General features: G+C 41.4%; 1 protein-coding gene across 2 annotated transcripts in view; it reads left to right on the forward strand.

The window, feature by feature from the left end:
* The first annotated feature begins 6 nt into the window (after positions 1-6).
* Positions 7-15581, forward strand: part of LOC125916975 (casein kinase II subunit alpha') — a 32154-nt gene continuing 16579 nt past the window's right edge. Inside the window, exons 1-4 of one of the 2 annotated variants that reach the window (XM_049623236.1) lie at positions 7-161; positions 967-1078; positions 9891-9992; positions 12806-12856. In XM_049623236.1, coding sequence (XP_049479193.1) covers positions 58-161; positions 967-1078; positions 9891-9992; positions 12806-12856 — 369 coding nt within the window. In that variant the 5' untranslated portion in view covers positions 7-57. The remainder of the gene's footprint in view (positions 162-966; positions 1079-9890; positions 9993-12805; positions 12857-15581) is intronic. The other variant, XM_049623238.1, reaches the window with a different exon arrangement.

The raw sequence follows: 15581 nt of genomic DNA on the forward strand, positions 1-15581 counted from the left end.
CCCCGCCGCGCCGCCGCCGCCCTCTGCGCCCCGCGGCGCCCCCCGGTCCCGCCCGCCATGCCCGGCCCGGCCGCGGGCAGCAGGGCCCGGGTCTACGCCGAGGTGAACAGCCTGAGGAGCCGCGAGTACTGGGACTATGAGGCTCACGTCCCGAGCTGGGGGTAAAGCCGCTGCCGCCGCCCCCCATCCTCGCCCGGCCGCCCCCCCGCCCCCGGCGCAAACCGCACTCGCCCCCCACCCCGCGGTCTGCCTCCCCCGCCGCCCAGCCGCTGGCCGGCGCTTTCTCGGGGCCTGGGGTGGTAGACAGACCCCCCCCCCCCCCCCCCGCCGCACACATCCCCGGGTCCCTCTCCCCCCTTCTCCCCCCCTTGCGCACCCCACTCTCCCCCTTACCCCAAGAAATGCTTTCTTACTGAGAAGTGTAGGGTCCAGGGACCGGAGCCTGGTGGTAATGAGGGAACAGCCCTTCCTCCTTACACTTTTGGGTTTCTATTTGGGGTGGGCAGTCAGCAGCTGTCCTCTGGAGCTATTAAAATTCTCTGCCTTTTTAGTTTTTTGAAATGAGGCTGGGTGGGAGGAAACCTTTTAAAGACATCCACATTCTCAAAGCAGGCGCTGGCTACCTTTGGGATGTGAAGTATAATGCAGTTGCTGTGGAGCCCCAGGCAGAGGGGCACCCTCTGAGCCTCCAGGATAGATCCTTTGCTCACCCTTCTAGATTGGCCCAGAGCCGTCCCTTCCTACCTTGGCTCCCCAAGTTGTGACGGACCAATTAGGTTAGGAGCTGTGCGCAGTGAGAGGAGCCAAGTTTATGTTGTGGCTTTCATTTAGGGAATGAGTTGTGTCCTGATGTATGGATGCTTCCAATGCTTGATTAATGGAAATGGCTGGATGGGGGTGTAGAGTGGGCATAGGCTTGGTTAATCCCAAGTCTTGGCATTTATGTGTCACTCTTGCCTTTCACAGTAATCAAGATGATTACCAACTGGTTCGAAAACTTGGTCGGGGAAAGTATAGTGAAGTATTTGAGGCCATTAACATCACCAACAATGAGAGAGTGGTTGTAAAAATTCTCAAGGTGAGTGTCTTTTGAGTGACATTAAAATTTTTCCTCACTGGTTAGGATATAAACTCCCCCACATTCTAGAATGAGCAGTGCAAACTCTGGTTTTACATCTGTTCTGTCTGATGTCCCTTCCCTACTCACTCTCCCACCCATTTTCCTGTGAACTTTGAAGAAAGTATGTGGACCTGTTTCAAACCTAAGGATGATAGTTCAGGAACATCTTTGTTCCAGAATGTCATTTTGGGCTCCCAAAGTGAGAATTCCAAAGGGGCTCCACTTGAAATAGGTATTCAGAAGAAAGAAAAGCTTTTTCATAAAGAATCCATTGATCCAAGGGTTCCTTGAGCAGTGAGTTTGTTACCCTTGATGCTCGGATTACTCCAGAAAAAAAGTTGGGAAAAATGAGAGCAGCTCCAAAGATGAGTTTGAAGCTGATGTCTTTTGGCAATGCACATTTGTCAGGTGGGGTGGATACAGTGAGTCAGTAGTGCCTGGAAGGTTCATTGTTGCTTATCAAATAGTAAAGGTGAAATTGGGAGCAGTAAAAGAGTACATGCTAAAATTATAATTGGAACAAAACAATCTTAGTGTCTGGTTTAGTAGCCTAAGTTGGATAAAGACCTTTTGTCGTCTCTTGGGTGAAGACATGATTTTAATGAGCATGAGGAGTGGCTAAATTCTTTTTCAGATAACTGGTTAGATAGTTTTAATAATGTTTTATAGAGTGTATTAAAAAAGCCTTAGATTCTGTAGAGGGTCCTCATCATTGCCAGATCGTTTAATGTGTTGCACGTCATTTAGCAAAATACTGAAAAGAATGATTAATACAAGCACTTTTGCATATACAAGATTTCCAATGTGGCCATTTTGCAGCTGTGAATAAGGACATGGGATTGAAAAGCTGTTTTTGTGTCTTAAGGCCAGAGTTAGGGCAGCTGTGTCCCTGTTTAGCATGAGGGGTCAGGCTTACATGGTCTGAAAATCCCTTTTCAGGAAAGTGATCAGCTCTGTTTCTCAGTACCATCTGAGCCTAATGATGAAGAGGCAGAGTTGTAGTAGAGAGAAATAGGGAAAGTTGTCTGTGCCATCAGAAACGCTATGGGTGAGAAGTGAGGAATTGATACTGAAGATGTGGAGTTTGACTCCCCTCTTCCCCAAATGTGAATTGGACCTGAAAAGCCACGTGGTCTTTCTTATTTTTTTTTCCTTCCTTTACAAGCATAAATATTTAAAGAAATGTTCCCTTCAAAGAAGTTGCCTGGGGAGGCCATACACTTTTTTCCTTTATGCATAAGCATAAATGTTTTTAACATAAGCTGCTTAAAGTCTTTCCGGGAAGTAAGCAAGGAATTAGGAATATTCCTCTGCTGTGCCTTTGGAAGAATGAACGGACTCCAGAACAATTTCAGAAAAATAATAACTTTTGTGCGATAATATTTTTAGAATAAGTGTGTAACTTCCTGTGGTGTCTTTTTCGAAGGAATGGCCTTTAGGTAAATACAAAAGTGGCAGTGCGTTCATGTGAGAGAGAATCACATGACTCTTGAGTCGTCCTTCTACAGAACTTCATAGCATCGGTTGCTGGAGAGTTTTTCCTCTAAAGATTCACAGGATATGTTTAGGGAACCCAATATGTAAGGTGAAGGTTATTTTTACAGACAAGAAAACTTGCCTGCTACCACGATGTTGAAATGACCCTTAGCCAGAACTCTTTCCTATTTTTCTGCTCATTTTAGTGTTGGTTGGTAAGATCTTAATGTTGAGCACAGAATAAGTTCCAGTGTTTGGGAATAAGATTTGGGAGGCTCCTTTGATGCTCTAGCTAATGAAGTATTTCTTGTATCTTTTCCATACAAGTTCTTTTCAGGGTGCAGCCTGAACTACCTCTTTCCCACTGGTGCCTACGACACCCAGTTCTTTCTTTTTTTTCAAAGCCCTGTGGCATTTCTATCCAGATTTTGTTCTATCTGAAGGATGGGGTAAGGAACTACTAATTGTACTGTGCTTTTCTTGTTTTCACAGGCTGAATTAAAGTAGATTAAAAGTATTGTGTTTTAAAAAGAACAAGGTCTTTATCCAAAGTGATGCACCCCTATTCAGATAAGTTATGACTGATAATCTGCTGTTACGGTGTTTGGTCATTGGAAATTAGGTTCCGGACAGAGTGCCAGCTGCTCATAATTTGGAGGAATCTAGAAAAAACTTGCGCTTCATGAAAGGCCTACTCTATTTCAGCTGCAGGAAGGAACTTATAAGTGTACACGCAGTGACTGAGATACAGGGTACTTTCCCTGAGGACGGGGCTGTCTTCCTTTTTGGTTGATAACATTTTCCTTCAGTTCTGTCCAACATATGAGAATGGTCAGATGAACGACCACAGAGGAATTCTACCGTTTAATTTGCATTGGTAGATTCTTTCATAGTTTTTGACCAGAACATATTGGAGCTCTTTAGAGGTTTTAGGAATTTAGAAGTTGGTGAGCAAAATTTCACTGTCTATCTTGAAGTGAAATTCTGAGGTTGAAATCTTAAAACGCTCCAATCAACAGGCGGGCTAAATCTTTTTTGACAGAAATTGTTTTGAGGGGAAGGGAGGAGGGTGGATGGGAAGAGTTGACCTAGAAGGGTAAGAAAGCCGCTTCAGTGCTGACAGTTTCATCTTCTGATTCTGAAAAATCTATTTCTCAGTTCATTTGTAGGACCTCTTAGGAAGGTATACACAGAAATAAAAGCATTTGGCCCTTTTGGACAGCTTGTAGCATTTTGTGAGCGCCACCTGTGTCTGGATTTCAGCCCTTCTTGGGATCCTTCAAAATAAAACTTTCGTAAATAGAAGTTAAGAGCAATACCAGTTGTAAACAAACGCGGCGTTTTGAACTCATGCTGTACTCAGTTGGAAATTCTCGTATAAGAGAGTAAGTTGGCAGTTTCTTGATGGTCTTATTTACAAAGAGGGGCAAATCCATGTTTTCCCCAGAGGTTAATCCTCAAGATTAAAACGACGACGGTGACGCAAATTTATCTTTGAAGTGTTCTTAGCGTATTTGTAGACGTTGTGAAACTCGTGTGCTGTGAGGAGGTAGTGTTAAAGCAAGGATGGGAGGGCTGTCCCTGACACATCTTGTTGGTTACTTCATAGCGAGCGGGTGACTGTGTGGGTTACATGGCAGTGCCGTCTGCTCCGTGCTGGTGCCCGGCTTTCTCTTTTGTTTCTGCTTTCTCTGCTGGTAGGTTTCGCCCTCCGTGTCCTTTGTTAGGCAAATGTACCAAGACATCATCTTCCTGAAGCAGGACATTGGTATTAGTTTATCTAAGGTTGTTGTGATTTTGAGTCCCACCAATGTCATGGTGTAAAAGTAGTTAAAACAATATTATTAACATGGTACTAAACCCCAGAAATAATATAAATTTTAAAAATGATGTGAACTAATCTGTACTGTTCCTAACGAGGTTGTAGGGTCAGGGATTGAATTTGCAGTGAAACAGAATCATGAAATGTGGGAGCAGAGAAACCTTAGAACCCAAACCCTTTTGAGAGAGAAACTGAGACCCGGAGACAGCATGAAGTTTGCTCAGGGTCACAGCGTGGAGCGCTAGGGTCCTCTGTTCCTGTCATGGAGTCTTGTAGATGTGAGGAGCAGTTAGGACAGTGGCTAATTATTTCTTGATGTGTTGAACTGTCCTGGAAGGATGGATGGACACTCACTAAAAGTCAGGTGTGGTTTCTAATGATTTGGGGGAGTTATTCCTCCGGAAGGAAATGCTAGACTTTGATGGGTTGCTGGATGGAGTGTGGAAGAGCCCAGAGAGCTTTGGGACCCGGACAGGGATTCTCTGGTTTGTAACTGCAGCTGGGTGTTAGATGCGTAACTGAAATGTTACTTTGCTCTCTTGGTTGGAAGCCACGATAATCAGTGTTTTTACACATTTTTAACCCCTACAGTTCCAGGTCTCATCATGACGACTTGCCAGGTTAGGGGGCCACCAGCTTTATCCCTCTAATACATTGGGGTTTATTGGAGGGTGAGCCGTGTGTAAAAAGACTATCTTGTTATAGAGTACCCATTTGCATGTGTAGAGCGTGGCTCTGGATAGTTTCTAGAGCCTGATTTTAGGATCTGCCACCTTATGATCAGGGTGGTATAGTGTTAAGTGCTGTGTAAATGAAGGTCAGAAGACTTGGATTCCAGAGCCAGCTTCTTCATTTATACCCACTTGACTCTGTTTTCTTATCTAGAAGATGGATATACCTTTCTTGTATAAATCACAGTGTTCTTGGGAGAATTAAATGAGATATGGATAGGTGGGTAGGTAGACAGCAGTGGTTTAGTAATCTGCAAAGTGCTTCTTTCCTGAAAGTGGCCCTGGGAGTAGACTACCTGCATTCAGATACTCGTTCCCGACACTCAGATGCTCTGTGACCTTGAGCAGTTATTCAGACTCTGCCTCAGTGTCTTCTTGTAAAATTGCACCAGTAGTTCTCATCTCAGGATACTACTAAAAGTGGATTAAATGTGCTTAAAACAGTGCCTGGCACTTAGCAATAAAGTATAGGTCCAATAATAATATTTCACTTGGGCCGCATGAATGATTTTGAAGGGCAAAATCAAAAGTAGGAAGGACTATACCAGTCTCTTGGTGAGATTCAAAAGGCCTGCTGTATGCCTTGCTTTTTTAAATCGACAAAAACAAAAATCCTGAGAATAAACAGTCTTGGGGAATCGATAATGTAATTGGAAAGGTGGGACTTGAAAGATGAAAGGAAGAATTGCTGTGAAGAAACAACGTTGCTCAGATGCTGTTTATATTTGGGTCAATTGCAGTGGATTTGAGAGATGCTCCCAAGGTAGTAAAATAAATGCTGTCATCTGGGCTGCACTTTCTTCCTTACCCTGTCCTGCATCCCTGGCAACCGTTGTTCATTGTGATTGTTTATTGAGGGTGGTGAAATTAATAGCTAAGTTGTGGCTGTGGCACTGGTATAAAACTAATTCCAGATTTGGAAGTGCTGAGCTATCTTTTCACCTGTCTTGAATTTATTAATTCAGTTGTGCCTAGAAAGAAATTAAAATGGGACTTTGCCTGTTGACATTTGCTGGGATTTTTCGAGGTCCTAATTCTTAGGCCCTTTGTATGTGTTATTTTGCAAATTGAATCACTGTCAGGTGCTAGTAGTTGAAATCATGCTCAGATCTGACTTTTTAAAAATCAGCTTTGCTAAATAGGACAGATTACTGACTTTATTAACTTTTGACTTTCCAAGCGGCTCATCACTAAGTTTGTCTTTTAAGTTTCTCAAGTTGGTCAATAGAGAGAGAGAGAAGTATCTTACTCTTGGATCACATTGAACAAGGTTTTCCTGAATAGCGGGCACTCTCCACCATATGGTCAGAAATCTTGGGGAAAGTTTCTTTCTTCCATCCTCTCTTTCTTTCTCTGTTTTTTCCCTCTCTCCTTGCCTTTCCTTCCTTTCCTTTCCTGAGCTCATGCACAGAAAAATTTCAAATTGAGTTTTTTTCCTTTTACACATTCTTTCTAGGCGTGTGCCAACATTCATTTATTATTGAAACTTGATTTAATACTTTAATTGCTTTTTCTTTTCTTTTCTTTCTTTTTTTTTTTTTTTTTACCTTTTTGCCATTTTTATCTACTAGACTTTGAGTAAAAAAAATTGGTGTGGGGATCAGGAAACAGCTATAATCTGATTCATTTTGAATCTTTGAAACAGATATTCTCTGACTTGGAATAAATGAACCTTAGGTGGGAGACACTTTGTCTAGCAGGATGAAATGATGAGACTGTTATGGAAGTGTATGTATTTTCTCCGCATCATGTAACTGTGGGTGGATGAGTACAAACACTGGACTGCATGGTCAGAGCATTCTAATTTCTGTAAAATCCATGATCTATTTTCCATAGGATGCCAACGGTCTTCCTTTATAAATTCTAACTTTGTCTCCCGAATTCTGTTTATAGAATTAAAATGATCACTTTCATTCCCTGGGAGCTTGTTGGTTTTTTTAGCTTCTGGAGCATCTCCCAGGTTCAGAAGAGTAAGCTTGAGGCTAAAGAGAGTTACCTATAGCCTGGTTCCTGTAGAGAATAGATGTCTGCACTTTGGAGGGGAGTGTCCTGAGCTGTCGGTCACTTTCCTTTCTTATAATCTCTTCGTCTTTTGTCAGGATCTGAGGACTTTAGGTGCTGTGTGAGTCCATTGTGCCACTTCAGAATTGCCCTGCTGTCCTGTCTCTAGGTGAGGAAGTTGTTGGACAGGTGACAGTTGGGCAGCAAAATATGCTTCAGGGCACCTAGGTGGCTCAGTCAGTTGGGTGTCCAACTCTTGATTTCAGCTCAGGTCATGATCCCAGGGTTGTGGGCCCCTCGTCCGGCTCTGTGCTGAGAGCATGGACCCTGCTTAGGAGTCTCTCTTTCCCTCCCTCTGACCCTCCCCCCACCCCCCAAATAAAATTAAAATAATTTTTAAAAAATGCTTCACTTGCTCTGTAAGTTACCTTAGGACATAATGAAAAGATCCCTTGGTCTCAGCTGCATTGTCCAGGAAGTGTGCCTGCTTGACCTGTTGCTGAATAATAGAGCAAAGCAAGGCTTTACATGGGGCATTGTCATGAGACAACTTATTTAATGGGTTCCTCCTGTACGAATTGACTGTTAGGCAGAGAGGAAGGTTTTTGGTGTATCCTGATTTCTGGCTGTGGGGTATTTTTTCCTCTGTTACCATCCACAGATCTGTAACTGCTTTCCAGGAGTGGGTGACAACTCTAGAATTTTCTTACATTGAATGTAATGGTAGCATTGGCTGAATTTATAAATATAATTGCTAGCTTTTATTTTTCTTTTAACTTTTTGACAATTTTAGACTTAAAAGTTGCAAGAATTCCCATGTATCTTTCACTCAGATTTCTTAAATGTTAATATTTGCTTTTGCTTTTTTTATATATGTAAACATATGTGTATACGTATGTATATACACACATGATTATGTGCTTGAGAGTAAATTGCAGTGATGCTTATTTTATTATGCATTTCCTAAAGACAGAGACAATTCTTAAATAACCCACAGTGCTATGATCAAAAAATCAGCAATTCACATTGATACAGTGCTGTTAGCTAACTTACAGCCTCTGTTCTTATTTGCCAGTTGTCCATATCATGTTCTTTATAGTAAAAGAAAATCCCAGGTCATGTGTTACATTCGGTTGTCATATCTTTTAAATCTGGAACAGTTGTTCAGTCTGTTTCATGACGTTGACAGTTTTGAAACTTACTTATTTTGTAGTATGTCCTTCTCTGGCTATTCTCTGATCAAGTTGTACTTCATGTTTGAGTGCTTTATTTTCCCAAAGTATTGAGCTCCCTAATGAAAAAGGGAATGAATAAGATCCCTTAGTGGAAGTAGGAGAGACACAGTGGCCAGTTCTACTCCACTGGGAACCCTAACAAAGTGGAGCGGACGTGATTGTGGCAGCTGGCTTGGAAGAATACTGCTAGATTCCAGTCTCTCCGTCAAGCACCCTGTTAGAGGTGATGCAGGTGCTCTGTGTTTCATAATCTCCCGCTGTTTTGTTATGTGTTCAAAGCTGTAGCTTAGTGACCAACAAAAGATGACAGTTTCTCTGGCATATGTATTATTCTCCCCGCCCCCACCACCCCATACATGCAGGCATTTAAAATCTTATTTCATTGCGAACCCATTTGACTCTGCCTTTGCTTTCATAGTAGTGTCTCCGTGATAGAATACTCCTCTTCCTTAGTTCCCTTTCACTCATAGCCACATTTGAGAAATGAGAGCGCAGTGGCCAGGAGTGAGGCCTGCAGAGTCACTGTCTATCTAGATCTGAGTCCCGCCCTTACTCTTCCCTGTTAGCTGTGGGACCTTGGACAAATGGCTCAGCCAGGCTGAGTCCACAACATAGGCATTTTGTGACTTATTACTAACTAAAAGCGTGAAAAGAGTAAATCTCCCATTTATTGAGTACTTACTACGTGCCAGTGTTCTAAGTACTTTATAAAACATAATTGGTTGTGATGTGTCACTTTTTCCAGAACTACTTTCATTCTTCAAATTCTTTAAGACAAGAAATAACACATGTAATGCTAGTGTTTCTAATTGAGATCTTTAATTTTTCTGTCCAGCAGATGGAAAGGTTAGCAGGTAGAAGTTTCCAATCAGTACTATATCAGAGATCAGTGTTCTCCTTTGCTGATCCGTCATCTTTTTTTTAGGAATGGGATCTGTTGGGTAGTTTTACTGGCTTTGTGCTGATTTCAGATTTTAGATGTTGAGGAAATGGGAGTGGCAACAGGAAATGGGAGCCAGCAGCTGGGAAACAAGTTTGTAACTTGATGTCAGTGACCTGGTCTTCACTCGTGGAAGACAAAATTACACGGAACTCATTGGTAGAGCAGGTGTCTCACCATTTTGTTTCAGTTTTTCCATTTGTGAGCGCATGATATACAGCTGTTCAGAACTATAATGTGTTCCATTTGGCAGTTATCTAGAAACCATTTTATTTTTAAAGTATGACATGGGTGTTCAAAATTTGTAAGTGCCCTAAATGTAGCTGCTTAAAGATCTGACACATATGCCATATGAGTCTGTATTTAACTTAGTCTTAAATGTTCTTAAGGGCAGGCCCCGTTTTATCTTGATATTTATTTCTTTTCTAATTTAGACACACTCGTTTACATAACACCATGGTGTGCAAGATAGTGCAGCATCCACTTGATTAGCTGACATTGCTTTAAAATTTTATTTATTAACTTCAAAAGGAATCTCACTTCCGATTACTCTTGTGTATTTAAGCCAGTGAAGAAAAAGAAGATAAAACGAGAGGTTAAGATTCTGGAGAACCTTCGTGGTGGAACAAATATCATTAAGCTGATTGACACTGTGAAGGACCCTGTGGTAGGTGCCTGATGGTGGGGGGAGAAGGAGAAAGTGTGTGTGTGTGTGTGTGTGTGTGTGTGTGTGTGTCACACAGAACATCAAAATAATGAGAAACGTCATTACATAGTGGGAATGATCATGTTTTTCTTTACTACTGAATAATTTTGAAAACGAGAAAAAATCATGATGGCCCAGTGATAAAGTAGCCACCACCACTTTTAGGGAACCTAAAAGTGTGTATAGAAAATTCCCTGGCCCAGGTTTATTACCTCCTCCTGATTCAGCCCACAGATGTTCGCTGAATGTCTTCTTTAAGTGCCTACTTTTCTTCCGATTTTGAAAGCTTATTACCACCAATTAGCATTGTTGTACTTCACAATGTCAGCGTGACATTTGAAAATCTGGGTTTGGAGAAGGAAATACCGAATGTCTCCATGCGGACACCTGGCCCGGAGAGCTGGACAGATCACAGCCCCGCAGCCCCTTTAAGGAAGGCACCTTGCTGCTTCTCATACTAAGCTTTAATTCAGCATCCGCCACTGGGGCTCACATTGTACGTGCTGATACAACTAAACTATTTCTGTTAAATATACTTACTTTGTAGCCATTTTAGATGTACTGGTGTTTAATTTTGTTTTCACTTCTTGAGAAGTAACTTAACCCTAAGTGTTTATGATTAGCTAGAGTTTTTATGTTCCACTTCCCGCCCCATTTCTGTTCTTCACCTGTTCTGCCTCACCTGTTTTCCTGTCCTCCCAGGATAGCTTTCTGTTTGAGAGGTAGGTCTTTGCTTCTGTCTGATGAAGACATAAAGAAACAATGTGCTGGGGTGCCTGGGTGGCTCAGTTGGTTAAGCAGCTGCCTTCGGCTCAGGTCACATCATGGTCTCACAGTTTGTGAGTTCAAGCCCCATGTCAGGCGCTCTTCTGTCTGCGCAGAGCCTGCCTCAGATCCTGTGCCCCTCCCCTGCTCTCTCGCTCTCTGTCTCAAAAATAAATAAGTAAACTTAAAAAAAAGAAAGAAAGAAAGAAAGAAATGATGTGCCAACGTGCATTGAGTGCTTGCTGTGTGCAGACACCATTCTGTACGAAGCCATTCAATCCTCACAAGTTGAAGCACATGCCATCACGGGCCACAGTGTTACTTGCACAGATAAGAAAACCAAAGGCTACAGGGGTTCAGTGATTTGCTCAAGATTCCCCAGTGCTATTAAACTGAAGAGTAAGGAAAATTTTTCTTCTTGGACCCTCAAAAGACTCAGAAGAATGGTTGTCTGCTAGAATCTAATTGGCATTAAAAGTATATCCCAGGGGTGCCTGGGTGGCTCAGTCGGTTGAGTGTCTGCCTTTGGCTCAGGTCATGATCTCACGGCTCGTGGGTTTGAGCCCCGTGTCGGGCTCTGTGCTGACAGCTCGGAGCCTGGAGCCTGCTTCGGATTCTGTGTCTCCCTCTCTCTCTGACCCTCCCCCACTTGTGCTCTGTCTCTCTCTGTCTATCAAAAATAAATAAAAAAAAAAGTATATCCCAGCCTGATGAGCTCAGATTGATTTTATAATGACTCACTCTGAAATCCATAGTCTTTGAAAACGGCCTGCAGTGTGAGCCAGTATGTATTACTGTTACACCAGGAGCATCTTCATTTTGCTGCTGCTTTTTTTTTTTTTTTTTTTAAGTTAGTGATATTTATCTTACTGTTTTTGTAATTTGTTGTCTGAGGCATGTGTGTGTTTTATGTAATATGTAACACAAATCAAGGTGGATGAAAATCAACAGGGAGCCCTCCTCCCCAGACCTGTAGGGAAATGGGCTTGCTCCCAGGCAGTAAAGAGATCTGGTGGTCTTGATGAAACCCTGTCATCCTTGGGCTATTGAGGAAACCTTTGCCTATGGCTGCCGGGGTCACTTGTTCTGACAAAGGCTTGTGTGCACGTACTGTGGCCTGTCTCCTAGGTAACTTCCACCTGCTTCCTTGAGCAAAACTTCCTGGCCATAGAGATTTCCAAGGTGACTTTCTTCCTGTAACCCTTTAAGCCTCTGCTTTTCTCCCAGTTTGAAAGCTTATTACTGCTAGTTAGCATTATTTTACCGTAAGTAAACCTGACGTTTGAGAAATCTATTTACACAAGGAAATATTGGATATTATGTACTCATTGCATTAACGATTATAGTGCTTTAGAAATACTTGGTTATGCATGAATTTTGGGGGGAACATATCTACTTTGTACAGTCAGACATTCTCCGGTGGTCTCTAGCCAAGGCAGTAATTTCACATTATAGCTTGCTGATAATCATAGATAGTTGCCTTTTGGATCCTGAAAAGGCCTATGATAGATTCCCAAGACGTATGATAATTCTGTAAAATGCATCTGGGTTGCTAAACCAAGATGAAAACATGTCACTCCTTTTGTGGTTGGCAGACTGGAACACTGCAGAGTGTAAATCTTCACATGATGTGCCAGGCCCACTGACAGGTTGGTCAGAGGATTAAAAAAAAAAAAAAGCAACTTACGAAAAATGTCAACCATTTACAAAAGTAGAGTGAATAATATAATGGACCGCCCTGCGCACATCACTCAACTTTAGCAGTGCCTCAGCTTGTGGCCAACTTTGCTTCATCTGCCTGCCACCCACTTTCCCACCACCCACCGTCCCCACTTATTTTGAAGCAAATTCCAGACACACAGTCTCAAGAGGATACTTTCTTAAAAGGCTCTCCCTGATGAGTAAATCCCTCTTTCATTTAAGTGGGATTTGGGGATGGATGGGTATGACAGAAGCAAAGTACGTTTATTGTTTGAATACTTATAAGGCATTACTATTCTCTCTTGCAGTCAAAGACGCCGGCTTTGGTATTTGAATATATCAATAATACAGATTTTAAGGTGCGTATATGCTTTTTCTTTCTGGCATGGGGGTGAGGGGGGGGGGTGGGGAGGTGGCGATAAATACTGTTGATACTTCAGAACACGAGGGGTTCAGGAAAAGTCATGGTGAGATTGGGAATTAACAAATTGGATTCCTTATAGCAGGAGTACAGGATGCAGAAAGTGGGTGGGGTTCTTGCATTTGGTGAAATTACTCATCACCCTTTGCCTTGCTTACTCTGAGAGTAGCTGCTAGTCTAAGCTAATGCCTCATCTATAATACTCCTGTTTTAGACAACATAGTTTTGGGTAGATACTTGATTTGCATAGGAATCTTCCGTTGCTGATAAGTCATAAACAGATATAGGGCTTACATAAAAAGAAGCAACACATGGGATTCAAGCTGTCAGAGTGTGTGTGTGTGTTCATGTACACTGTATACAAAGCAAATGACACAAAAAAGCTAGTTAAGAGACACTGTGCTTTAGAAAAACCTTATCTTGGGTTATTTACATTTCTTGTATTTATAATGCAAATTAATTTAGACTTGAAGTGTAATTCCAAAAGCATGGTTTTAAGCTGGTTTTTCATGAGTTTGTTTTTGTTATTATTCAAACACTGAAGCCTTAACTTCTGCCAAGGTTTTTGGGGCCAAACATTCTGGTCACGGTAGAACATAATATGAAAACCAATATAAAAACAAAATAGTGGCATTGATTTTGAGAGGTGTTTGGAGAACTTTTAGGTGATTTATCATTCACTGTCAGTGAATGAAAGGGTTGTGGTTTTATTGTGATGGAAGTTAGGGGCAAAACCAAATCAGCAGTTGAAAGATGCTGGTATTAGGAGTGAAGCTTGTGGGTGAAAATAAAAGAGCTTTATCTCACATTTAATTTTTCTTAGGTAATCACTCTAAAACAACTTTCAGGGTTAATTTGTGGAAAATAAGTAAAAGTGGCTATTACAACTGATAAAACAATAAGCAGGTTTTATATACAGTGTAGCTTTTCCATATGTAACAAGTTCCCTTGTTAATGTGACTCTTCAATTTTTTTTTGTTAATTCTTTAATTTAGAAAGAGCCTCTAATGTGACTCCCTAAGGGTGAAATCAATAGTGAACTCATAAAAGTAGGATGTATGGGGCACCTGGGTGGCTCAGTTGGTTAAGCATCCAACTCTTGATCTCAGCTCAGGTCTGGATCTCAGGGTCATGAGTTCAAGCCCCACATTGGGCTCCTACTGGGTGGGAAGACTACTTTAAAAAAAAAAAAAAAAAAAAAAAAGGAGGGCTACATTTTCCATTAGCGTAGCAGTGCTTAGCTGCTAAAGTAGTACTCTGCTGATCCACAAAGCCAATCACACTTTTGCCATTGAATGACCCAAGTTTATCAAGGTGTACGTATATGAGTGGGAATGTGTATGCATTTCTTAATGAAACCAAACATTTTCCTAAATACAAAAGTTTGAAAGCTGGTCTTAATGAAACTTCATAGCAAAATGCCTAAGTTAAATGCTTCTGCTTCCTTAATAAGTTTTTACCAATTGGCTAGCCATACATATAAAAATTTCACTTCATCATTTTGTGTTTCTTGAATTGATGCCTGCTCTGTTGATTTAACAGCAGAAATTTTTAACTCCCTGGAGAAATCTTATTTCGTTTACATCTCAACTCTCAAAGAGATGTTTTAATGGCACACATTCTCTAGGAGCTTCCTTTAAAGAGATCGTAGAATTTGGGATGAGCACTGGGTGTTGTATGGAAACCAATTTGACAGTAAATTTCATATATTAAAAAAAAAAAAACAAAACAAAAAAAAACAAAACAAAAAAAAATAAAGAGATCGTAGAAGATTAATGTTATTTGAGGCTTGCATATCTGAAAACATTTCTGTTTTATGTTTCCAATTAATGTACTTGCCATGGCATAGAATTCTGGGCTGTAATTAATAATTTTCTCAGTTTTGAAGAGCTTTTTCCCTTATCAGCCCTGAAGCCATTCTGGTTTCACCTTATGTGATCTGGTTTTGGTTTTGGTTTTTCCTTTGGAAAGCTTTTAGGATTTTCTCTTCAGCCGCAGTCTGTGAAATTTCACAAAGATGTTCCTTCGAATGGGTCACTTTTATCTTTTGTTCTGTGCACTTGCTGGGCTTTTTCAATCTAGAAACTCATGTCCTTTCATTTTAGAACAATATTTTTAACATTCTTTGATTTTCTTCTCTTCTTTGTTCTCACTTTCTAGAACTCATTCGAACGTTAGACTTTATTTCTTAGCTCTGTTCTGTTCTCTGAACTTTTAAAAGTAGTATCCTGTTCTTTTATGTAATATCTTCTATTTTCTCACTGAGAATATGTGGGCTTTCTCCACCCTCCCCCCCCCGCCCGCATGATGTTTTCTTCTTCATACTCTTTCTCAGTTTTTCTTTCAGATTCCTTTTTTTGTGCATTCTTGTTTTTTGTCTGTTATAGTTGTCTGAAATGGCACGGACTTTGTCTACTCCTGTTTTAGAGGACTGAAATTACTGATGACGGCTTGTCAACTCCTGTCTTGAGGTGGCGAACCTGGCCACGGGCATCTCAGCCTCCAATGGAGGAGAGCTCTGGGAAAGTTCTGTAGACTTTCACGTAATTCCCTCATTTTTGGTGTGGTGTTTTAAACTTGTTTTCCTGTTTTCAGCTGAATCTGTTTACTCTCTTTCCTTGGTACCTGGGGTCACTGATTCCTGAGCCTTTCTGTAAGTTCTT

This window comes from Panthera uncia, unplaced genomic scaffold, assembly GCF_023721935.1.
Source record: "Panthera uncia isolate 11264 unplaced genomic scaffold, Puncia_PCG_1.0 HiC_scaffold_137, whole genome shotgun sequence".
Lineage (NCBI taxonomy): Eukaryota > Metazoa > Chordata > Mammalia > Carnivora > Felidae > Panthera > Panthera uncia.